The 25,771-nt window shown below is 43.9% G+C and overlaps 1 protein-coding gene across 1 annotated transcript in view; it reads left to right on the forward strand.

Moving 5' to 3' along the window:
• Nucleotides 1-11,200, forward strand: part of TRIT1 (tRNA isopentenyltransferase 1) — a gene marked incomplete at its 5' end in the record, with an annotated part of 43,482 nt that extends 32,282 nt beyond the window's left edge. The window contains 7 exons of the mRNA XM_082673492.1: nucleotides 1,660-1,802; nucleotides 3,817-3,928; nucleotides 4,287-4,399; nucleotides 4,653-4,730; nucleotides 7,318-7,427; nucleotides 7,744-7,861; nucleotides 10,418-11,200. Coding sequence (XP_082529618.1) covers nucleotides 1,660-1,802; nucleotides 3,817-3,928; nucleotides 4,287-4,399; nucleotides 4,653-4,730; nucleotides 7,318-7,427; nucleotides 7,744-7,861; nucleotides 10,418-10,587 — 844 coding nt within the window. The 3' untranslated portion in view covers nucleotides 10,588-11,200. The remainder of the gene's footprint in view (nucleotides 1-1,659; nucleotides 1,803-3,816; nucleotides 3,929-4,286; nucleotides 4,400-4,652; nucleotides 4,731-7,317; nucleotides 7,428-7,743; nucleotides 7,862-10,417) is intronic.
• Nucleotides 11,201-25,771: the final 14,571 nt, after the last annotated feature.

The raw sequence follows: 25,771 nt of genomic DNA on the forward strand, positions 1-25,771 counted from the left end.
TGTACCTTTTGACTGCCTTCATCCAGTTCCCCCTTCCCCCACCCCCAGCCTCTGGTAACCACACATCTGATTTCTTTTTCTATGAGTTTGTTTGTTTTGAAGTATAATTGATCTAGAACACTATGTTGATTCCTAGTGCACAACATAGTGATTTGATATTTCTGTACATTACAAAGTGATCACCACTGAGGTGTACTTTTCTGTAGTGCCGGAAGCGATACCTTATCTGGCAGAGTAGAGGACCTACTATATGGATGGTTATACACATTAGATATTTATAGGAACATTTGGTATTGACAGGGGTTATGAAGTATTACACTCAAATGAGCATTCTAGATCGGTGTTTCTTAATCCTTTTCTATTATCCCCCCTGCCCCTGAAGCCTTTTTAGAAATTTTTTTCCTAATTGTGCTTCCCTCCCTCCCCTCAATGAAATTTTAATGCTGAAGAATAAGATTTTGGGAGAGCGCCACACATCATTGTAATATCTAAGGTTTTTTGGCTCCCTTGAGGGCAGTGTCACCCTGTTGATAATACATATTCTAGATAAATGAAGTTTATACTTTCCAGTATCCAAACACTTTATTTTTAAACAGTTAAATAGAAATCTTCCAAAAACTTTTTGGAAAACTCAGGGACACTCTGATAAACATTCATTTTTGTATCGTTTTATGGTATGAGTCTAGAGCTTGGTTGTTACTATCTGCTCCTTTTATTAATCAGTTCTTATCATTTCTCCTTATTTTGCGACTTCTAAACTAGTAATGAGTTGAGAATGTGTTTTCGTAAGAACAGTAGGTTCTAAGCAAGAGCTCTAGAGTCTCTAAAAGAAGATTGGAGGACTTCTTTCATCTTTCTTTTAGTTTGAGGCTGTATTCTAGCCTCCAGATAAGTAAGATATCTATTACATTTTTCCCTCTTAGGTCCTCTCTGAGTGACCAGTGATAGGGAAAGACGAGGGGTCTCTACTCTTGTGTTAGGGTTTCAGGAAGTAGAATTGGATCAGGAAGGGAAAGATCACTTTCAAGCTGATAAGTTGCAATCACCCAGAGTGGTAGAGTATAGATTTGAGAGTTAAATTACCTAGTGCTGCATAACATAATAGATGCTGACGGAGTGGATAGTGGCTTAAGAATAAGTGTGTAGTTCTTTCTCCAGTGATCTTTGTGCTAGTAGAGTACTGAATCAGTCAGAAGCATTTTTCATTAATTTTAGACATACTTAAAAAGAAAGTTGATGAGCTGGATATACAGCATACTTTTGTACTGTGGGAAAGGCATTCCAGCGAGACTAGACTTGTTGGCTTATAGCAAAGTGTCCCAGACAAGCTTTTACTGCTTACCCGAAAGTGAATATGTCCTGTTCTCTTTGTGTAGTAGAAACCTGTTGTTTCTGAACCTGTTTAACTGATTTCAGAAAATTTTATATATGTTTAGAATAGTTTTATTTCTTTCTTTACCTAAAGTTTTCTTTAGAACGCTTTTCTGAGTAGCTATAGGTTTGCAGTAACCCCAGACCTTCGTGTGTTCAGGGGCTTATGCAGTGAAAATGACAGTGAGGTATTCTATAATAAATAGCCTCTCCCCTGTTTCACTTGAGAATTAATATTTCCTAATGGTTGTTATGGGTGTGCCCACCCTCCCCTTTCAAATGACTTAGGAGCTTGCAAGTGTTTGAAGAAACAGGAATCTCTCATAGTGAATTTCTTCATCGTCAACATTCCGAGGAAGGTGGTGGTCCCCTTGGAGGCCCTCTGAAGTTCCCTAACCCGTGCATCCTCTGGCTTCATGCTGAACAGACAGGTAAAAGTCCTTTGGTGTCCTAGAGTTAATCTGAGACAGAGCTTATAGTAATACATTACTGTATATAAAATCTTCAGAGTAAATCAACTATACTTCAATAAAAAGTTGTTTTGAAAAAAAATGCTTTAGAACTCTGAGTGGCTCATAATAAGCACTAAACAAGTGTTAGCTATTCATTTTATTATCATGATCATTATTCATTGACTTAGTAAGACACAGTGCCATTATCTTTCTGGAAAGCAGGTAAAGGTAGCCCTGGCATTAGTATAACATGAGTTGAGTATAAGATTAGTATAGGGCTTCCCTGGTGGCGCAGTGGTTGAGAGTCTGCCTGCTGGTGCAGGGGACACGGGTTCGTGCCCCGGTCCGGGAAGATCCCACGTGCCGCGGAGCGGCTGGGCCCGTGAGCCATGGCTGCTGAGCCTGCGCGTCCGGAGCCTGTGAACGGGAGAGGCCACAACAGTGAGAGGCCCGCGTACCGAAAAAAAAAAAAAAAAAAAAGATTAGTGTAAGATGAGGATGAGATAAGATGGGATGGGAAAGAGACTGCCATCCAGAGAAAATCCAAAGGAGAAAGAGAAGGAAGTCTCCTGTGGAAGGAGATCTGACTCTCTGGCTAAAGCCTGGATCACTGATTATTTTGGAATCAGTAGGCCTGAGAAGTGGGAATGATGGTTAGCTAGCTAACTGATAGTATTTCTTTTTGGTTTTTTGCTAATGCCCTGTGATAATAGTAACTTCTTTATGCAACAAATATAACAGCAAGCATTCAATGAACTGCCAAGTGTTCTACATAGTACTTGGATTTCAGAGATGAATGTAGACAGTAGCTGCCCTTAAGGAGCTTCCGGTCTAGTTGGGCAACAAATAACGAGGTAGATACTCTGTTGTGATAAACGCTGGGCTAGAAGGTGCTGTGGGGCCACAGAGAAGGGATGATGAGCATTTTCTGGGGACCAATTTGTAAAGGTAACTTATGAGCTAGGTCTAGAAAAATGAGATCGTTAGGGGAACAGGCGGTATAGTTTAGTGATTAAGAACATGTCTCTGAGCCAGACTGTCTGGATTCAAATTCCTGCTCCATCGTCTCTGGCTATGTGAGTTTTAAGGCAAGTTGGTTTACCTTTCTGTGTCCCACTTTTCTCTTCTATAAAATGGGGATGATAATAATAATACATATCTCATAGCTTCGTTGAGGATTAGATGAATTAATAATACATGCGAAGTGCTCAGAATGTGCCTGGCACGTGGTGAGTCCTCAATAAATGCAAACTTTCTAGGAAGGTAGAAAAAAAGGTTATTATCATTGTAAGCCAAGAAATAGCAATGGCAGAGATGTAGAAGAGCATAATTGAAATGGTGGAAATTTGTTAAACTAATCTCAGATTATATTATCTCAAACTTAAATTATAAGGTTATAGAAAAAGGTAATGTTTTAATAATGAACATTTTGTAAATAAAAACGTGTTACAGTGCAGCATCCAACAGTGGTATCTGATTCATAATAAAGCTGTGTTTGACCACATTGGAATGATTATCATCTCTCACTCTGCTCCTTTGTCTGGCTCAGTAGTTCAAGATATACTTAGGATGGCTTTGGTTTAAAGTTTTTCATTCCTATTTAAGGTGTCATCTGAGAGTTCTTAAATATGAAATAGCATAAAGTTAGAGTAACAAATATAATGGAAAAAAGTAAGAGTAAAACGGGGCTCTCAGCTGCCTCTAAAATAAACAATGGATATACATTCCATACAAGAATAAAATATTTGTTGTTCCTAGTAGCTGTAATTGTGTGCTCTTTACATAAGAAGACATGCCTCATTCTGGCTGTTTTTATTGGAATTGCCGAGCTTTAAGTGTGACTAAATATAATTATGAATTATTGTATAATCTTTGGACTCTGAACCTTTTCTTCCATTTGAACAAATTCTTTCTTTATGGCAGCCTATGCATTCATCATGTATAGTACACACCTTCGGCAGGCTTGCTGGTTGATGGGTTAATTTGATTCAAGTTCTAGATGAGCGCTTGGATAAGAGGGTGGATAACATGCTCGCCGCTGGGCTCTTGGATGAACTAAGAGATTTTCACAGACGCTATAATGAGAAGAAAATTGTGGAAAACAGGTGAGAATTTGGCTATTACTTTCACCTACTCTCCACCCCTTGCTTACGGTCAAAAGACCGTAAACATACAATACTGGCTTTGGATCTACTTGTTTGCTACCCTTCATCATTGGGAGGAGGTTTGGTGTACTTGTTACAGTTGCAATTTTCTAATCTCAGACATTCCCAGAAGTTAATTTTCAAGGGAAGTAACCTGGGAGCTGGTGGGGGAAGGTGGAGGAAGGATTTCAGAGGGTAGTAACTGCTAAGGATCTCAGTTTCCTCATCTATGAGATGAAATGGCTCAGCTAGATCATCTCCAGTGCCCTGCTAGCTTTCAGATTCAATGGCTCATCTGCTGATGCTCTCCTGTTCCCAGCCAGGACTATCAACATGGTATCTTCCAATCAATTGGCTTCAAGGAATTTCACGAGTACTTGATCACTGAGGGAAAGTGCACACCAGAGACTAGAAACCAGCTCCTAAAGAAAGGTGTGAATTCTCCATCTAACCTAGCCTTGGACATCCTTGGGTGACAGAGTGTCCTGCTGCTATGGCCTGAGAAGGAGCTGAGGCTAAAAGAGACCCAAACGGCCTTCAGCTCAGAATTGAGATTTTCACCTACCAAGTATCCTCCAGTGTGCTGACGTGGCTAGTTTTCTCTAACGCTGGGCTGGATGGGCCTTCCTTTCAGCAGAGTGAGAAGTGGTTAGATAGAGGTTCTTATATCTACCTTGTCTTTCAGGTATTGAGGCTCTGAAACAAGTGACTAAGAGATATGCCCGGAAGCAAAACCGATGGATTAAAAACCGTTTTTTGAGCAGTAAGTGTCCTTGTTTTTCCTGATGCCTTGGGTCTGCTTTCGGTGGAACATAGATGTTCTCAGCTCACCCAGAAAGTGAACTTTAGTTTCTGGATCTGTTCTAAGATTTGGGACCTGACCTGGGGGGTTTTGCATAAGTGATTGTCCAGGGGTGTTTTCCTGTGATGCCTCAGAAAACAGTTCTTCCCCAGGAAGAATCTGCCTTAAGCCTTGAACACATGAGTGCTGGCTGCAGACAGGGAAGAACAAAATAGCAATACCTTCTTAGCGGAGTTGGTGCTCAGGGTTGTTTTTAGCTTCAGATTTTGTACCTGAAGAACAGTCAGATTTCCGTAGGGAGGCTTTCCTAATGAAAATGGTTTGGGGGCCAGATAAGTAGTATAAAAAGACAAAACTTTCACCAATTCTCCCAGCATCGCTTCTGTGTTCAGATACATAGTGCTTCAGGCAGCTGCAACTCTAACTTCAGTTGAACAGCACTTTTAAGGAAAAGGGAACGAAATTCTCATTCATTGGACCCTGTACTGCATCCTTAGCACTAAATTTGGTGTCATACATGTTACTGAGCCTTCAAGGTGGGTGCTATTCTTTTCTTTTTGCAGATAAGTAAATAGAGGCTTAGAGAAGTTAAATAACTTGCCACAATTTCCCTAGCTAATAAGCAGTAGAGTACTGAATGCGGGCCAGACTCTGGAGTCCACGCTCAGCTTTACACCATGCTTCTTATTTCCTTCAGTTGTAACTTTAGCTGGACAGCATTAGTATTGGGCCTCGGGTAAGAAATTGTGTGGTTATGAGCTAAAAGGAGATTATTTAAAGGAGATTAAGCATAAGTGAAACCCTAGTTTTATCTTTTGGGCCCTTTTTTAATATGCTTTTGAATCATCCCTGTTTACCTTTTGCCATTGGATTTCTGCTTTCAGTTACAGATACGCACAGCTGAGGTCTCACCCTCCTCTCAGTGCCTCTGAACAGAAACACCTTGGGCCATGTTGTTGACCCTTGGATCTCTCTCTCAGTTCTCACCCTCTGCTAGAGCTCTCCAGTGTAGTTCTCACACCGAGGGGCTTTTTACACTTTCTTCTACTTACCTTGCTTTCTCTGCATGTCCTTTTAGATAGAAGTCTTTGTGTCAGCTGAAACAAAGTTCCCTACTACAAATTTCTAATGCAGCTTCTCTTCTCCGCAGGGCTAACAATTAGTCTGTAACAAAAGATGGGTTTTTGGGATAATGATTTGGAACTTCTTCCTGTGGTAAAGCCACAATAACTCCCCCACCTCTGAGTCATGAGGGCTCGATGGCATCGTATGCCCGGTCCTCATTCATGTGTATGCCGGCGCAGTCCTGGTGCTAGGGTGAAAGGCACAGCTGCCCTGTAAATCAGGAGCCGTGTGTGATTGGCCAAGGGCTGGTCTGCTGGGGTAAGGTTCTGGCAAGAAGCCAGAGGGACTTCCCCACCCCAGCTTGGCCTTGGACCCAAGCCAGAAATAGCAGCTGGGAGCCGAGAACTTGTTGAAAGGTACTTAGACAGGGCACAGAAGCCCAACAAAGGACTTAGAGGGGAAAGGAAAATATAGAGTGGCCTGGAAACAGGTGCAGAGCTTAGCCAAGGCCAGGTGTGCTGTGGGTGCTGCCTGCACCCTCCCAGTCTCACCTTTCCGTGTGGTGGCAGGTGCAGCCCAGTCCAGTTTATGAAGAATCTTATTTGTGGTTGGCACTATCAAAAGGCCAGCACCTGCCAGCCGTTGGCATTCTGAGGACTTTGATGTTTTTGTCCATGGGGCAATGCTCTTTGCCTTTAGGCAACTGACTTAACCTGGATGTGGAAGGCAATTTAGTGTATCCACATACTGGGGAAGCTACCAGCAGAGACTAAACGTAGTTGGCTCAGATGGATGAAATGCTTATAGCTATACTTGCGGCTACCTCCAGTCTTATCTCCCTTCAGAAGTATTCACCAAAGGGTATTTCTTGAATACTCCTCTAGATCTGTTTCTTAGAGACAGGGCTCAACTAGTTCAATTCCAAGGCTTTTTTCTAATTTTCAGATTCAGCAGCTCACTGGTTGATACTCTGCTGTTACCAGCCCATGATTATCAGTATGGTATTAATGAGTTTCGTGAATGCTAGACTGCTGAAGGGATGTATACAAACCTGAGACTAAAGAAAGCTGTGAACTCTTTTGCCACAGAATGACATCACTGTAAGATGATATGGACCTTAGAACAGGCACTCACTTCAAGCTGCTAATTGCCTCCTGTCACGTGCTACCTTTATATTGTAGCCCATACAGTGGTCACTAGAGCTGTTACTCTATATTGTTTTCCTGACTGATCTGGAAGATCCTACACCTGAGACTCTGGATTATACAGCTAGACTTATTGGCTGCAGACCAGTCAACCTTCTGGGTCTTTCTTGGATTGTGTGTAGCTGTTTGGTTCATGTTTCTGGTTAGATTGAATGGCATGGTCAGAATGTTTATTTCTTTGACCCCATATGTTTCCCTTGAGGATTTTGGAGTCCTAGGAGCAGAATAGATTGGGTCTTGGAGGCTGACCTCTCACAGCTTTTCTTTGTCGTCATTAGGACCTGGTCCCAGTGTTCCCCCAGTATATGGCCTAGAAGTGTCTGACGTCTCGAAGTGGGAAGAGTCTGTTCTTGAACCTGCTCTTGAAATTGTGCGAAGTTTCATCCAGGTGACTATTAATCATGGTACTGTCTATTGTCTGGTTTTCACAAAGCTTTCCTTTGCTGACACCTTTGTTGCTATTCTGGGAACCAAGCATTCTTTTCCTTGGAATAGAGCAGAAGGCTGCTTTTAAATCCCTGGAGGCTGCATTTCTACTTTCACTTTCAGAAAGGTTGTTGTTACAATCTCTTCACAGCCCACCTGCTCTCTGGGATGAGAAAAAGGAATCTTGGGAAAATCTCACTCCTCTTAATATCAGAGTATAATATCCAAATCTCTTTGAATCAAATGCTTCTCCCCCATCCCTGCCTTTTTTTTTTCAGGGCCACAAGCCTGCAGCTACTCCAGTAAAGATGCCAAGCAGTGAAACTGAGAACAAGAGAAGTTATCACATGTGTGACCTCTGTGATCGAATCATCATTGGGGACCGTGAATGGGCAGGTAGAGTCTAGGATAGAGAAATCTGTAAGGGTGGGTCACACTGACTTCATGAAAAATTTAAGGTCTTTGGTAGGTTGAATGCTGGAGTCTGCTTGTTCGTAAAAAAAAAAAAAAAAAAAAAAAAGACCAGATTCCTCTAACAGCCTTTGTTCAAATTTCATGGAGAGGCCTTCTCAAACGGGAGAGTTATCTCTGTATTCTCAATTTCAAAGGAAGATCATATGCCCTCTAGCTTCAGCTAGAGTAGATATTTTACTGAGAGGTCTGCAGTTAACTTGCCAGAGCTCCTTTGACTTTCATGATCCTGCCTGAGTAGTTTCTTGGTCTCATGTTTAGACCTCAGTGGGGGTGAGGTAGGATTGTAAGGGAAGCCAGGCAACTCACCCAAGAGGCCAAAGGAGCAGAAACAGCTGGGAGGGAACAGGAAGTGCAGTTACTCCTCCTGAGTACATTCTTCAAAAGTGGTGTCTCTCCAGTAACTTTTAAGGTAATATGTTGAAATGGTGTTGGTTGCAAAAACTGTGATGAAAAGTGTTAAGGGAAACTGTGTGAAAGCAAGACGGTTAGACACGCCGAAAGACGGTGGTCAAAGGGTACTGTCCTCTTCATAAGGCGCTCCTGACCAACCCAGGAACAGCCCCGCACCGAGGTTCTAGTTCCCCGTTTCAGAGCCTGGATCTGTCTTTGCCATAGAGTCACATTGCACTCCCCTGTCGGATTTCTGCAGTAATCCAGCAAAGCTCAAAAGGGCCTTAGCCTCTAAGCCTTGAATTTACATTGTATTTAGAAACTTGTTGAAGGCTCACTCCTTTTAGGCACAAGCAGGGCTTGTATTTTACCCAGCGGCTGGAATCCCGTTCAGAGTACTGCTTTGCATGGCATTCTCATAGAAGTGGATTTTTCCCCCCATACCAACCAATAGAACGATTAGTTCTATTAACTGTTAACGCTGGCAAAATGAACTGCATTGTCAGAGACTGGGGATGGCTGTGATTGCCCAAGCAGCAGAAGAAGCCTCAATTATCGTTGGTTCATAATGATGAAAGGGGAAGAGAAAGAGAGTGTCTGATTGTTTTTTCTAAAGGAAACTTAGTGGTTTGATTTGTCGAATGTCCTTCAGGGATTGCCACAGAGAAGCAACATTTGTGAGCCTTTGTGAGCATAGCTTGTGTAAGCCCTTCTATAGTGCCATCTGTCAAGTCCTTGCTCTCCCATCTCCTGCTGCCATGGAGAGTCAGTCCAGAAGGCCACTTTTTGCCGTAGGCTCTAGCTGGAGACAAAACTGACTTTTTCCCTCAAGTAAACTTTTCCTTGACTTCTAACCTCTTCCTTACCTACTTTTGCTTCCAAATCCCTAAAAATGATGTTTTAAGTAAGTATAAAAGAACTTAATCTCGTTGTCTATCTTTATAGGTGTTTCCAGATAAGATTTCCTTGAAAAAGAACAGGATGGTAAAAAGGAGCTTGTGTGAGTTAGTCAGAAGCTGAGAACTGTCTTTAGGGTGAGAGGTCAGAAATTGATATCAGCCAATAGTAGCTTTTCAGCTTTACTGCTTCTGTGGATCCGTGAAAGGGATCATCAGAAAAGAATACTTGCTGTGATCTCTCTGGTGCATTGTGTGCTGGAGAATGCGAGTATCTGGGTTAGTCATTCAGATGGCTTATCTGACCCAGGCATAGGGATGTCACATCAGGAGGGGCAACCTGAGCGAGCTGGTTAAGAAGAGGGAAGGGCGGCTCTGGGTACCGTAGGCCTGAGCCATCTGTCCTGCAATACAGATTAGAATTTGGATTTGTAACTTATGTATTTATTTATGTATTTATGGCTGCATTGGGTCTTCGTTGCTGCGTGCAGGGTTTTCTCTAGTTGCGGCGAGCGGGGGCTCCTCTTTGTTGCGGTGTGCAGGCTTCTCATTGCTTCTTTTGTTGTGGAGTACGGGCTCTAGGCGCACGGGCTTCAGTAGTTGTGGCATGCAGGCTCAGCAGTTGTGGCGCATGGGCTTAGTTGCTCCGCGGCCTGTGGGATCTTCCCGGACCAGGGCTCGAACCCATGTCCCCTGCACTGGCAGGCGGATTCTTAACCACTGGGCCACCAGGGAAACCCTGGATTTGTAACTTTTGAGATGTGTGAGTTGAAATGTATCTGTAACAGGCAGCCCTATATGGGAAAATCGAGTCTGGAGCCCTATTCTGGAAAACTGACTCACGTTTTGAGCTACAGGTAATCCGAAGAGCTTACCTGCTGTGTGACCTTGGACACCATGTAAGACCTCTGAAATCAGTCTCCTGTATAAAATGAGCTGAATAATACTGTCCCGCAAGATTGTTGTGTGGATTTAGTGATGTAAAGCCCCCAGCAGGTATACGTGATATGTGGTAGCTAGTTTGCTAGCTAGCTGGCCATATGACTTATTCTTCTCTTAAAAATGCTAAGCAGCTGTACCAGTACATGTGTTGATCCCGTTATTGTTAAAGAAAAGGATTGTATAGTTAATTTTGTATGCTTCCAGGATTAGCTGTAGAAAATCCTAATTTTTTTTGTTTGTTTTACCTTAGCACACATGAAATCCAAGTCCCACTTGCACCAACTGAAGAAAAGAAGAAGGTTGGACTCAGATGCCATCACTACCATAGAAAGTCAGAGTATTTCCCCAGACCATGATAAAGAGCTTAAAGAAAAGGGATCCCTAGGGCAGAATGTTGAAGAGCTGAAATCCAGCGTTTAAGGGACTTGTCCAGTGGCCTTTGCAAAGGTGGCAGGGGTCCAGTTCTTTCATTCAGTGGTGTGGTTTTATTTATTTATTTTTTTATTTCTTTTCTTTTTTTTTTTTTTAGTGGTGTGGTTTTAACCTCTCATGTTCTCTGTCATGGAAACAGCAGGCCTTGTTAGCTCCTGTGTGGCTGATATGTCTGGTCTGGTAATGAGTTTGGGAAGGGCTTTTTTTTTTCTTTTAACCTTAAAGTTTCTATTTTTGAAAGAGGCACAGATTGCACTTTTTTACATTTGATCTTTTTGGTGATGAATACTGGGATTTACTGTATCCCTTAAAAAAAAGTTTTATATCCTTGACTCTGGCTGGAAATATCTAATTTCCGGACACTTGTATAGATGATTGAGTTATTGTGAGCCACAATTCAAGAGTTCTGGATTTGGGTGAATGGCAGTAAAGGATCAGCCCCAGTGAGATAATTAAGTGAACCAAACCGTTTTTGGAATTCCATCGAGACGGAGAGAATCAGACTGAAGTGGTTGTGACATGGAACTTGAAAACTGAAGACTGACATTCGTTGAGCTCCTCCTGTGTGATAATCACTGCTATCTTTCTATTGAGTTAGGAGACTGTATTTTTATTGAAAATTAAATAAAGAAAAAGTTTGCAAGAACCTCTCTCGTCCTTAAAAAGATGTTTATGTTCATGTCTAACTTATATACAGTATGCTTTGTTTTCAACATGAGAGCTTTTTCTCAAAGTCGATGTTCTTAATATGCTATCTATTTGTTTATTTAGCACATGGTTATGGAGCACTTACTATATTCCTGGAAAACATCTGGAGAGGATCTTTTTTTTTATTGGAGATTTGTTATCTCCAGTTGAAGCTCTCCTATTGGAGTGACCTGAGCTACCAACAACGTGAGTATACATATATATGAATATAACGTAAGATTAAACATTTTTAAGTTTGCAGTTCAGCAGCGTTTATGTTGTGCAACCAAAACTTTTTCATCACCCCAAACAGAAACTCTGCACCCATTAAGCAGTAACTCCTCACTCAAGCAGTATTTTATTTGTTCTGAATCTACTATATGAGAGGCCCTAGAGTAGGCTAGAGGGATACAGAGATACAATGAAATGTGGTTCTTGCTTTCAGGGAGCTTGTAAATATCTTATATATACACAGACAACAAATTTAGGTAAGAGACTATCAAAGACCGTAAGAGCTGTATAGAATTTCACTTTGGAGGGAAGAGGGGAGGGATCGTGGAAGAAGGCGCATTTCTGCGGGACCTGAAAAAGCAGTTCTTTGTGAATGTATGTGAGCTAGCTATGCAAAAGTTTTATTTTTTCACTAGATTTTTTTACATAGTTCAATTTTCAAAAATCAAAATAATATAAAAAGACAAAGACATTCATTGAGAAATCTCGCTCCTACCTCCATCCCCTTCTCCTCCCATAGATAACCACTTATTAGTTTTTTTACATACCTCTCAAGTGTTTTTTTAAGTATCAATAAATATGGACAAATACAAATATATATTCTTATTTCTTCCCCTTACCCAAAAGATAACAAAGAGCACATACTGTCTTTATCCGTTACCTTACCTGTTGACAGTACCTGGGTGTGCATGGGTTTCCCCTGCCTCCTCTGGTAGGTCTCCTGTTTCTGTTCTTTACCACCCTCCCGAGGGTCCCCCAGTTGAGCACAGGCCATAAGCATACTGAACTTCATTCAGATGCCAGGGTTAGGCCAAAACCAGCCTCTGAGGAAATCTTAAGCTATGGCCAGCCCTTTCATTCAGCCAGCAGATATTTTAGAACTTACTATGTGCCAGGTGCTGTGCTGGACTCTGGGAATTCAATGATCAAAAAAGTCCACATTGATCAAATAATTACAGCTGTAGTAAGGGCTATAAAGAAAGGACACTCGCGGTGAGTGCAGGTAAGCCACAGTCCTGCCCCTGCTTGGTGTGTGGGAGTGTGTGTGGGGGTGGGGAGGTGTGTGTCGAGGTGCATGGTGTGACACAGCAGGATGCTGGGGCAGGAGTCTGAAGCCAAGACTGCGCGTGGTACCCCGTGATCTGGAAAGCTGGGCTTCTCAACTTGACTTCAGTGGCTTCTCCTCCCCCAGTCTGTGGGATATCCTGGCCCCCTTGAGTTTTATTGAGACTTACCCACGTTAACGGATTTGAATCTCAAGAATAAATGTATTCTTTGGTCAGAGAAGAAATTGTCATCGAATCCACGTCATCTTATTCTTTAGATTAAATGTGTAATTTTCCCAATCAGTTTATTAACCACTTCAGGAGCTAATGGGGTGGGAAGCGGCATCTTCCCACTGGAAGTGGAGGTGAATACTTACTGTGCGCCAAGGGGGACCAAGCAGTTTATATACATTAGCTTCTCATACAGCCCTGGGAAAGAGACGCTGTTTCTATACATGTTTACCAATGGGGAAACGGGCTCAGCAGAGGCACCCAGCTAGTAAGTGGCAAAGCCGGAATTGAGGCGAGGCCACAGAATTAAGAGTTCAAGCTGTTGAGCCCTGTGTTAAGGTGGCTGGTTTTAAGGAGGAACATTAGTCTCTGAAATGCTCTTCACACAAGTTGCTAACTATGTTTTAAAGCTTAAAAAAAAGTTTCAGTGGAGAAGCAGGAAAAACTAGTTTTAATAATCCTTCCTTAAAAACCTTTAATCCGTCCATCTGAAATACCTGGAGCAGTAACTTCTCGTTGAACTGACTTACTGCTATCTCTCTGGCAGTTGGAAATCAGGGATTTCTTGAAAAAGAAGAATCAAAGTGCCCAATATTTAACTACGTTTAAGGCACTGTGGTTGTGCCTGCTACCCCTGTTCTTAGACTCAGCAGGATGGAATTCCTTTACCAGCAGCAGAGGGCCTGAGGAAGGCAGGACCCTCACTAGGACTCTCCTTGGTGCCCTGGCCTGAGGCACTGCCTTGAGGTAGATGTCCCCTGTCTGCCTGCTGCCCTCTGAATGACTTTGCTGTTGTACGTAGGGAAGGGAGTAGCTCTGTCTAATGATTTTCCTATATGTAGAGATGAAAGGCTCCTTAGCACCTTCTTGTATGGATGGGGAAACTGAGGCCCAAAACATGGATGTTCCACAGCCGCAGAGCAAGTTGTGACAAAGCCAGAACAAGCCTGAGGTCTCCTCTCTCACTCAACTGCCCAATCTCATACCAAATCTCATTTGAGAGCAGGAAGGGGCCAGCTTTGGGCGTTTTGTTCAGCCTGGAGTGAGGATAAGGAATGCCGTTTTGTACCATCTTGCCTCAGATAATCCCTAGACCAGCAGAGCCTTTCAGCGCAGGTACCCAGTCTCCAGTCCATGGCGGTGCTATCTAAATGGCTTTGGCGGTTAATTCCAGCACTCAGCAAGCTATTAGGTCCATCTACCTCTGTCCGTAAAAACCTTTTCCCCTCAGTTTTATTGAGAGATAATTGACAAATAAAGCAGAAATCTTGACTAGACTTTAGACACTTCTTGTAGTTCAGACAATGCTGTTTTAAGTAGGTAGGAAATACTTTGACTCCAGAAAGAGAGGTGGATTCTTAGTCTTTAAAATACTTTGCTTGTTTTTTAGGGCTCAGCAAAAGAACATTTCATTTATAGTCAAGGTACATGGTTTGAGCCTTTGTAATTCTCAGCAATTATTTATGTTCTTAGCCTCAATCCCACATTCTACAAAGAAGATTTTTCTGCTTAAAACACTCAGCACAACATTAAAACAACAACAATAAAAACACACAGAAAAAAACACACTAGAAAGTAAGCTTTTATGAATGCAGTAACCTGTCTCTATATCCCCAGCATCTAGAAAGGCAAATATTTGTTGAATTAGTTGCGTGAAAGCCTCACAGTTAAGTGGATTTCTGCATAAATAATCTGCTTTAATTGTTAAATAGCCTTTAACTAAGTTGAAGAAATCTTGGGATAGTAGCCACAGGAAGGAATTTCATTATTTGATTATCACCTACTTGGGTGGTTAGGGCTGTTTTCTGAAAAGATGGCTAACGGGTCATTGGTAAAGCTATTTTGAATACGTACAAAGGACGCTGCCTGGTTGTATTAGTTAGGGTAAAAGGCTAAGCTGCTGTAACAAAGAGACTCAACTATACAGTGGCTTAAAGAACAAAGAAGTTTGTTTCCTCCTCACATAACAGCTCTGAGGGGAGTTAACATTTCCGAAGTGAGCGGTCCAGGTCAGTGGGGCAGCTCCACTCTAAGCGGTCATTCAGGGACACAGATTCCCTGTATCATGTTGCCTCTCCACCCTCTGGGGGGCATTGTCAACACCTGCCTGGTTAAAGTTGGCTCATCTCTGGTTCCAGCCAGTGGGAAGGCGGCAAAGCGTGGAGCAGGCACGCCAGATGCCTTAAGGCCTGGACCCTGCAGTGGCACACATACTTTTGCTCACTTAATTTTGGCAAGAACTTAGTTACGTGGCCACACCTAACCTGCAAAGGCCGCTGAGAAATGTAGTCAAGCCAAGAAAGAATGGGAGAACAGATTTTGGTGGGCAACTTGGAGTCTCCACTAAATTAGTCTCATGGAAAGAACACTGGTTTAACTAATTAGCTCTGCTAGCTCGCTAGGGGCAAATCTCTCTATTTCCCCATCTGTGAAATTAGTGAGTTGTATGAGCTGACCTGAAATATTTCAAAAAGTAAAGCTTGACAAAATCTTGGCTGCTGAGATTTTAAGATGAGAATTAAAAATCGTTACAGTGAACGTGAGACTGAGTGAGCCTTGGGGCCAATGGCTAATGCTCTGAAGATGGTGGAAAGGAAAGATGGAAGGTATTTTGGTGGTATTGCAGAATACCTGAACTAAGGGCTGTAACCATCTACCTCCAGACTTCTTTTGATGTGGGGGGAAAAAAAAGAAACTGCTATTTGTACCTGCAGCTGAAGGCTTTCCTGTCTAATATGCTGTCTGTGCGGCCCTGGGAAGGTTGTTCAAGCAGCCTGAATTTCCTCGTATATAAAATGGAGTTATTACCTCCATTCCAGGGGACATTGTAAGGATTAAATGACGTCCTTCTGAAAGCAGCATAGTGTTTGGCACTGCAGTGGCTAGTAAGTGGTAGGTATAAATTGTATTTATTTGCTTCATTGGGGAAAAAATTATTAATGTTACTAAAGTGTTGGTTTATAGTGTGGTGTCAGTTCCCAGAAGTTATCAGGGCAAGCTCTGACTCAAAACTGACTGGTTTGGTGGTCCACAGGGCTACTGGCTAAAAATGGGGCTACTGGCTAAAAATTGGGCCTCAGGCTTTATTTGTCATCCAACCAGGCTTCAGCTGTTAGTCGTTACTGTTGTTTTTTTTTTGTTTTTTGTTTTTTTGGCGGTACGCGGGCCTCTCACTGTTGTGGCCTCTCCCGTTGCGGAGCACAGGCTCCGGACGCGCAGGCTCAGCGGCCATGGCTCACGGGCCCAGCCGCTCCGCGGCATGTGGGATCTTCCCGGACCGGCGCACGAACCCGTGTCCCCTGCATCGGCAGGCGGACTCTCAACCACTGCGCCACCAGGGAAGCCCTGTTGTTGTTTTTTAATGCATATGATTTCTTCATGAGTTAGCTCATTTGCTCAAACAGTCTCATTCACCTGAAATGCCCTTTCCCCTACTCTTCACTTAGTGAACTCCTGCATATCCTTCAAGGCCCAGATCTGATGTCCTCTCCTTAGACAAAGCTTCCTTGGCTCCTTAGGGAGGTTTAGTTTTTCCTTCCTACGTGTTCCCATAGCAGTTTACTACATAATAGTAGCATATGGTACTACGTGCCAGGCATGTTCTAAGTAGTTTACATATAATTCATTTAGTCCTTACATCATCATTGTTGTTATTAGCTCTGTTTTTCGGTTGAAGAAACCGAGTAGAAGAGTTAAGTGATTTTCTGGAGGGCAAGCTGAGGTTTGAAACCAGGTGGGTGGCTCCAAAGTCTGTGTTCTTAGCCACCATATTCTTTTCCCTCCTCATTACTCTGCTACAGCACATATCACCTGTAACTATCTCATGCTCTCGTTGGAGAATAAGTCCTGCCATGACGTGAGTCCTATCTTAAGGCAAATGTGAGGCACACAGTGGGTACCCAATAGATGCTAAGGCTGGTTTAGACAGGACATGACTCCATGTCTAAATGTAAACATGGCTACTCTTCATTGGGTGTTTCGCTGTGTGTCAGGCATTTTGTGTTAAGTACATGCATACCTTATAATGATTTCTTTAAACGGACAAGGAAATTTATTATTCCCATTTTATAAACAGGCATATATATACAGAGAGCTTAATGATGGTTGGCACAGAGTAGACATGCAAATATTTGCTGAGGACTAGAGAGAAAGTCCTGGGAGGACAGGAATTTTTGTCCACTGTTAACTGCTTTATCCCTGGCACCTACAAGGGGCCTGCTGCTTGAAAGGCACTCGGTAAACATTTCTTTCTTTTTTCTTTTTTTTCCAATATTTATTTATTTATGTGTTTATCTGTTTAGGCTATGCTGGGTCTCAGTTGCGGCACACGGGATCTTAGTTGGGGCATGCATGCAGGATCTAGTTCCCTGACCAGGGATCGAACCCGGGCCCCCTGCATTGGGAGCACAGAGTCTTACCCACTGGACCACCAGGGAAGTCCCTAAACATTCCTTGAGGGGGGATATGAAGCCAGTTTGGGCTGCCTTAAAACCTGTGCTGTAACCATTAAGCTGTACTTCTCTAAAGGCATTCCTTTAGGGGTTTTCAGATGTACAAATTATTTATATCCCATCTATGTATAAGAAGGAATCAAGACAAGAAAAAGCAAAAACAGATTCCTGAAGAAGTAACCCTTCTACTAAGATGTTTCTGTTAGGTAAGACCTACGGTTACAAATGAAACAAGCCAGGTTCAAATGACCTTAAGCACAAAGGTGATCTTATGGTAGGGTTATTGAGGTGCCTCATCAGAGTCAAGCACAGGAAAGGATCAAGGCCCCAGGTACAACCAGTACCACCTACCCTGGTGCTGTGGAGTCTCCCTCTCTTGTTTCTGTCACTGCAAACAGGCTTTCTCTTTGGTGGGAGACAGGACTGCCCACAGCACCTAAGCTTTACCTCTTCCAGCTTTTACATCTGAGAGAGATTGTGCTGATGCTTTCTCTGGTTCTAAGTTCAAAAGTGCCGGGATATCTCACACCCATTAGGACGGATTCTATTTAAAAACAAAAAAACCCAAGTGTTGATGACGATATGGAGAGATTGGACCCTTGTGTTGGTGGGAATGTAAAATGGTACAGCTGCTATGGATAACAGTCTGGTGGTTCCTAAAAAACTGAAAAATAGAATTGCCATAGGATCCAGTAATTCCATTTCTGGATATATACCCAAAAGAACTGAAAGCAGGGTCTTGAAGAGATTTTTGTACACCCACTTTCATAGCATTATTCACAGTAGTCCAGAAGGTTGAAATAACCTCCAAGTGTCCATCGACAGGTGAATGGATAAACAAAATGTGGTAGATACATACAGTGGAACATTATTCAGCCTTAAGAAGGAAATTGTGACACATGCTGCAACATGGATAGACCTTGAGGATACTATGTTAGATGAAATAAACCATTCAAAAAAAGAGCAAATACTGGGGCTTCCCTGGTGGCGCAGTGGTTAAGAATCCGCCTGCCAATGCAGGGGACACGGGTTTGAGCCCTGGTCCGGGAAGATCCCACATGCCGCGGAGTAACTAAGCCCGTGCGCCACAACTACTGAACCTGCATTCTAGAGCCCGTGAGCCACAACAAGAGAAGCCACCGCGATGAGAAGCCCGCACACCGCAACGAAGAGTTGCCCCCGCAACTAGAGAAAGCCCGCGCGCAGCAACAAAGACCCAGTGCAGCCAAAAATAAATGTTTTAAAAAATAAAAACAACAACAACAACAACAAATACTGTATGTTTCCACTTATATGAAGTATCTAAAGTAGTCAAATTCATAGAGACAGAATGTGGAATGGAGGTTGCCAGGCCTGGAGCAAGGAAATGGGGAGTTGTTTAATGGGTATAGAGTTTCAGTTTTGCAAGATGGAAAAGCTCTAGAGATTGGTTGCACAACAATATGAAGTGCTTAACACTACTGAACTGTTCACTTAAAAATGGTTAAGATCGTATATTTTATGTTACATGTATTTTACCACAATTGAAAAAAAAAAAAAAAAGAGTCCCAGGAAAGGGATTCATTAGCTTAGCTTGGGTCTGGCGCTTACCCTGAGGCCCATCAACCAGACTAGGATGGAGTCTTGAAAGGATAGGGCAGTTCCCATGGAAACCAAGTGGATGGAATGGAAGTGGAGTGATTTCCAGAGGTAGGGTGTGTGGGTTGCTGGGAGGGAGGGTAACTGGACAGACAAGCAGTGGGTATCCACTGTGGAGTAACTGCCTTCTGGTCAGCAAGACACTTGTTTTTTTTTTTGTTTTTTTGCGGTACGCGGGCCTCTCACTGCTGTGGCCTCTCCTATTGCGGAGCACAGGCTCCAGACGCGCAGGCCCAGCGGCCACGGCTCACGGGCCCAGCCGCTCCACAGCATGTGGGATCCTCCCGGACCTGGGCACGAACCCGTGTTCCCTGCATCGGCAGGCGGACTCTCAACCACTGCGCCACCAGGGAAGCCCAAGACACTTGCTTTTGTAGCAGCAGGGGTGGTCTTATGCTATGTCCAAACCACTGGGCTAGCACTTGCATTTGTCTTCAGCATTAGACATCAGTCGTAGTCACTCCTTACATAGTTATAGCTCAGTATGGTTTTAACAGTTACATATCTCATTAGTCTTTGCCAAAAATCTTTGAAGTAGTTTCTACAAATGAAGAAACAGACTGATACTATTTAAGTGACTTAATGTAGGGTTGGTATCAGTTGTTAAGGGACCAAAATCCAATTTGAACTAATTTAGGTATAAAGAAGGATTTATTGGCTCATGGAACCTATGGACGAGTTGAACAACCAAGCCCCTCCTGAAGGGCAGGTCAGGTGCCTCTGGGCATCAGGAACAACTGCCACCAGGGACTCGTACCACCAACACTATCTGCCCCTCCTTTCTCTTCTCTGTATGCTGACTTCACTCTTTCCTCCACACCAACCAGTTGATCGCTGGAAGCTTCCACGCCTCATGTCAGAAGTGGACCCGAGTCCAAAATTTAGAAATCCCAAGGAAGGACTCTGAGTAGAGCTGAATTCTGTTGTCCACCCCCTACCCCAGATTAATCAAGAGAACCAGTCACCCGAGAACTTGGCAACTCACTCTAGAACCATAGGATTAGAATGGGGCTGGGGGAAGAAAACAGTTTTCAGAAAGAAGGAGGGGATGGGATTGATGCTGAGTAGAGCAAACCGTACGTGTCCACAACAGTGACACAGAGCAAGTAAGTGGCAGATGAGGAGAGAAGCCCAAGTCTTCTGACTGCAGTCCTCAGTGGCACACACACACTAACTGCTGAGTACTTTTCATGCAAAAGGAAGGCCCCCTCTGTGCAAGGCCCCCAGGACAGTGCATCTCACCTGTGAGGCTGGGGTCAGCCTTTGAGTCACCAGATTTGGAGTGATGAGCCATCTGAAAGCAAGACTTGAACGAGAACCATTTAGGCCTGTATCTTTTCGGTCTGAACTTCCTGGTTATTATCAAGGGGATTGAGGGATAAAGATGATTATATAGATGTTATTTGTGGATTCAAAAATGTCTCTGGGCTTCCCTGGTGGCGCAGTGGTTGAGAGAACTCCTGCCGATGCAGGGGACACGGGTTCGTACTCCGGTCTGGGAAGATCCCACATCCCGCGGAGCGGCTGGGCCCGTGAGCCGTGGCCGCTGAGCCTGTGCGTCTGGAGCCTGTGCTCCACAACGGGAGAGGCCACAACAGTGAGAGGCCCACATACCGCAAAAAAAAAAAAAAAAAAAAAAAAGTCTGCATCCTACTAGACCTGCATAATGAGGTGAAGTTGCATGACAACCAGTGAGTTCTTAATGGCAGACGGAAGTGCCAGCCCACCTCTTCAGATGCTCACAGAGTCCTCACGTGCTTTTTAGACATTACCTTCTTGATAATGACACTCCTGCCTTTCATTTGTTTTAAATGTCAGCATGTAAAGAGAGCGGGGAATTCAGTGATCATATGGTTCAGTTTTCAAACTTGCTTTCGCTGTGGATCCTTTCTTTTCGTTCTCTAAGGAAAACCTCACCTGAATTCCAATATACAATATAGATAGGAGCAGAGTGGCTTGGGGTCTTGGTGGTCACGGGCCTCTGGACCCTCCGATTCAGTCTCCTCCCCTGTGGAACACACTTTGAAAATCACTGATCTAGAGTAGCCATTTTATTTCGCAGATGGAGAAGTTGAAGCTCAGAGAGGCTAAGTGGTCACCCACAACAGCACAAAGAGCAGCAGAGCTGTGATTGGAGCCCGGGTCTCCTGGCTTAGGAGTTGTGTTCTTTCCACTGTGTGATGCTGCTTCTGGCTATTTTGAATGAGCACTCCAAAAGAGTAGTTGTTTTTTCTTCAGGCTCACAGTAACTTGAACTGGACTGACACGAAGGCACGTCGAGAACTTTGGGAGCCTAATCCAATAAACAGATAAGAGCTTTATGATGAGGAATGTCTGTTTAAATTGTTCGACAGACTTAATGCTTGCTCTTCACCATTTTAGGTGCTAGAGGTATATCAGTGAACAAGACAGTTCCTGTCTTCAAAGAAGTTCAAGTCTCTCAGGCTATTTCAGTGGGTGTGATAAATGCTATAATAGAGATGTCCAGGGAATACTCATGATTGTACCTGACCCAGTTCAGAGGAGTCTGGGAAGACTTTCTGAGGAAATGACATCTAAGAAAACACCAGAAAAAGTGACAGGAGTGAGTCAGGTAGGGAAGTGTTAGGAGAAAGTCTGGAGAGGTCTGTAGGAACCAGGTCATAGAGGGCCCTGTAAACCATTAACCCCAAGAGAGCAACCTCAGACGTGTTTACTGGAGAAATCACTCTAATAGGCTGGAGACAGCCTGGAGACAATAGAGGCTGGGGGGGATGGTTCTAGTATTTACCAGGTAGAATTGACAGGATTTGATGATTGTGAGGAGGAGAAGGAGTCAAGAATTGAGCAGTCGATTGATGGTGGGTCCTTTGGCCAAGATGGAGAGCACTGGAGGAAGAGAATGTCTGAGGATTGGCCTGAGGCATCAGATGAGTTCAGTTGAGGACTTGTTGAGATTGAAGTGTCTGCAGAGAATCCTAATGGGAGGTACAGTAAGGAACTGGATATTCAGGTTGAGCCCGGAGAGAATTCTGGGAGATAGGGATCTCTAAGTCATCAGCACTCATGGTATTTGAAGCTGTGCGAGATGAGGTCACTGGAGCAGGGGGTGTAGTGAGAAGAGAAAAGGTCCAGAACAGAACTTGAGGAACATCGACAATTGCATAAGAGGAGCTTGCGCCGGAAACTGAGGAGTAGTGAGAGGGGAGAAACCAGGAGGCTGGGGTCACTGAAAGAGTTTGAGAAGGGAGTGGGCAGCAGGGGAGAACGTGTAGAGAGGCCACATATGATAAGGAATGAGAAAAATTTCAGTGGATTTTAGTGACAACATCAGTGATAACCTTGGCAAGGGAAGTTTCATTGGGTGGTTAGAAAGTGGAAGCCATATCTCAGAAGTTTGAGGAATAAACAGGAGGAGAGAGAGTGGCCATAGTGAGTGTGGTCTGATCTTTAAGTTACCAAAGGACAGAGAGAGCCAGAGGGAGGCTTGGAGTTGATGGTGTTTTCCTTTATTTCCGAGACACTGTCACATGTTTAAATGCTGCTTGGAAGGGCTAGTAGTTCTAAGTACTAGAAAATGGTTTCCTCCTTTTGTGAAAGATTTGGAGGAGCGTCGGTACCAATGTGACAGAGCACCTCCTTGACGCCGTCTACAGCTGGAGGTAGAGTGGCCAACTCGTCCTGTTTAGTCTGGGACTTCCCTGGTGTTGGCACGAAAAAGTGACATGTCCTGGGAAACCCCTCAGTCCGGGCAGACTAGGATGGTTGGTTACCCTGGATACAGACTTCCCTCCGTAAGGCTAAGTAAGAAATATTCTGCAGCTGCAAAGAGGGTGGTTTATCACTTCTCTGAAGATTCAGAGGAGCTGCCTACCTCAGAAAAAGACCTGTCGCAAGGAACAGAAGAAAATGTAGGCAATGCCTGATGGATGTTTCAATAGGCTTCAGAAAGATGTACATAAGTAATGCAGAGCTAGCAATCCAACAAATGAATCATTTGTTGGAAGGAGAAGGAAGGATTAGGGGGGAGATTAAAAATGTGGCTGTTGAATTAAAAACTGCATAGAAGCAGTGACGGCCAGGTTGAACACCGTCGGTTGATTTAGTACGGAAAACCAACTTCAGATGGTCTCCCAGAACCCGGAGGACGCTCGATACAGCTATGAAAAGAAGATAAAATTGGAGATATGGAGGGCGGAACAATGAAAGGTGAATTTTAAGAATTCAAAAATGAATGGACTAGTGATTAATAATGAATAGTAAGTGAAAACACGTTGAGGCCTTACTCTGTGGCAAGCACTTTGTAAACCCTTTTTTACATGTGTGAACTCATTCAGTCCTCAAACGATACCATGGGAGCGGTACTGTTATCCTCCCCATTTTACATATGATAAGTCCAGCAACTTGTGCAAGTTTACACAGGAAGCGCGGGGGCGGGGGTGGGGGGATGGGGTGGGGGTGGGGGACTGGTGAGCCAGGCGGCCAGCTCCAAAGCCTTAGCTGCGGAGTGCCGTGCCTGGTGGTCCCACACTGAAACCAAGTTACTCAGGCCTTCCTTCCGTGTTATGTGGTGTCTCCTATGTACCAGACTCAGTTCTGCTGCTGGGAAAATATCTAGGTCCCTGCTCAAATAGAGCTTTACATTCTAATACGGAGAGAAAGAAAATATACTAGTAAACAAACAAGGGAAGTTCAACAGGTATTAAGTCCTATGAAGAAAAAACTAAAAAACAGGTTAGAGGGTAACTGGAGTTATGTGTGTTGAGGTAGGTGTTACTAGTTTAGATGGGACAGTTGGGGAAGAGCCTCTGAGGTGGTGGTGTCACCTGAGTCTGGAATGATACGGAGTCAGCTGTGCGAAAATGGGGAGGGAAGAGCAAATGCAAAGGCCCTAAGATGGGAATGAATTTGGCTTATTCGAGGACAAGCAAGGTCAGAGGTGTTACAGCAGAGTGAAGGAGGGGGAGATTTATAAGAGATAAAGTCAGGGAGGTAACGAGGTGGAGGGGAGGTGCTAAATTAAAATTAGAGTGATGATAAGTAAGGATGTTATCCTAATTGCCACTGGAAGGAGTTGGAGAGGTTTTTTTTTTTGGTTTGTTTTGTCTGTTTGATTTTAGCAGTGGAAGAATATAGTCTGATCTGCATGTTAAAAGATAAATCTAGGGCTTCCCTGGTGGCGCAGTGGTTGAGAGTCCGCCTGCCAATGCAGGGGACATGGGTTCGTGCCTCGGTCCGGGAAGATCCCACATGCCGCGGAGCGGCTGGGCCCGTGAGCCATGGCCGCTGAGCCTGCGCGTCCGGAGCCTGTGCTCCGCAACGGGAGAGGCCACAACAGTGAGGCCCGCGTACCGGAAAAAAAAAAAAAAAAGATAAATCTAGCTGCTATGTGGAGAATGGACTGTAAGGATTTGGAATGTGGAAGCAGGAAAAAGATGTTCTGGCCGGAAGCAGGGCCTGGAGTTCAGAAGTTCTAGGTGGGTTAATGGTTAATGTTAGCTGTCTCTCTGCTTTGGGACATCCCCTCCCCAGTTTATCTAATCACATCTACTAATTTACATGGAGGTCTTCCTGTGGAAAAAGGAATCAGAGATTTCCAACCCACTTGGAGATAAGAAATACCCTGCCCCGCTGGGTTCTAGCTGATTAGAGCAGTGCAGGACCCGAGGCTGAGCCAATCAGACCCCTCCTCCCGAGAATTTCAAATCACGACTCAGTCTTTGCTGGGTACACTTGAATGCAGAAACGTAATGTTTGGGCATATACGTAAAATAAATATTTGTTGTGTGAATGGGTGCATGGCAAAAAGATCTGCAGAGAAGGAGAGAAGAAGCAGATGTGCAAAGGAGTCCCAGATGAGGAGGAGAGAGAGGTTCCTACTGGCTTCCCAGTTCCTGGTTTCTGACCCCGCCCAGGCCCCAGGTGCTTCCTTGGGTTTCTGGATACCTCCGCTTCCTTATTAAAACCCCAGTTTTGCTTAAATGGATTTCTTTTATGTGCAACTTAAGGACCCCTGTTCCAGGGTATGCACGCTATTATAGCTGCTGTCCAGATGGCCACGCTGCTCTCACCTGTGGCTGGTGGTGCCCTTGTTTCCCACAGCCTCACCAACTTGGGGCTTCGTTACCTATCTTTGTTTTTTTCTAGTTTTATGAGCCTATAATGTTGTCTTAAGGCAACTGAATTTGCAGTTATTTTATTCACCGGTAAGACCATCATTTTCCTGAGATCACTTTATATTCATCTTGTTTATAGTTTAAGCCCTTTCGGAGTAGAATCCAGTGTCACACTTACATGCTTAATTCAATTATTTGGAAAATAAATGTACATTTGGTTTTTGTGGTGTTGTTTTTATCGGTACACATATTTCCCCACATACTCTTTCTTTCCTTTTTATATTCTACAGAAGATAAAATACAAGTGAATCCAGTCATCGAGCATCTGTTGACTTCCCACTGGATGTCAGCCCTGGGGATATAAGCTGAGGATGTCAGGGTTCCCCCCCCACCGTCTTCTTTTGCCCACCCTCTGGAAGTTGGGTCCCCTGGCCCTCTTCTCCTCTTGGGCCACAAGCCCTCCCTGAATGATCTCAATGATCTCATCTGCTCTCAGGCCTCAGCTCCCACTTGTTTTGCAGGATGAGCAGGCTTTGGTTTTCTGTTTGTTTTGTGTTTTTAACCATATGTGACTTTCACCCTACGCACTTTGTATTCAGAGTCTGAATGTTCAGTTTGACCCATGGGAAACTGCACTGAGATGTTTTTGTCCCTGTCAGAGACACCTTGGTGCTGTCCCCAGGTACACCTGAGGTAAACTGGCTCATGCACTACACTGCGTCTTCCAATGAGCCAGTGGGATCCCATAGAGCTCACCCAGAAGTGGCTCAACAGAGCTCATCTACTTGGACCT

Source organism: Grampus griseus (assembly GCF_964374135.1).
Source record: "Grampus griseus genome assembly, chromosome: 1".
NCBI classification, from domain to species: Eukaryota; Metazoa; Chordata; class Mammalia; order Artiodactyla; family Delphinidae; genus Grampus; species Grampus griseus.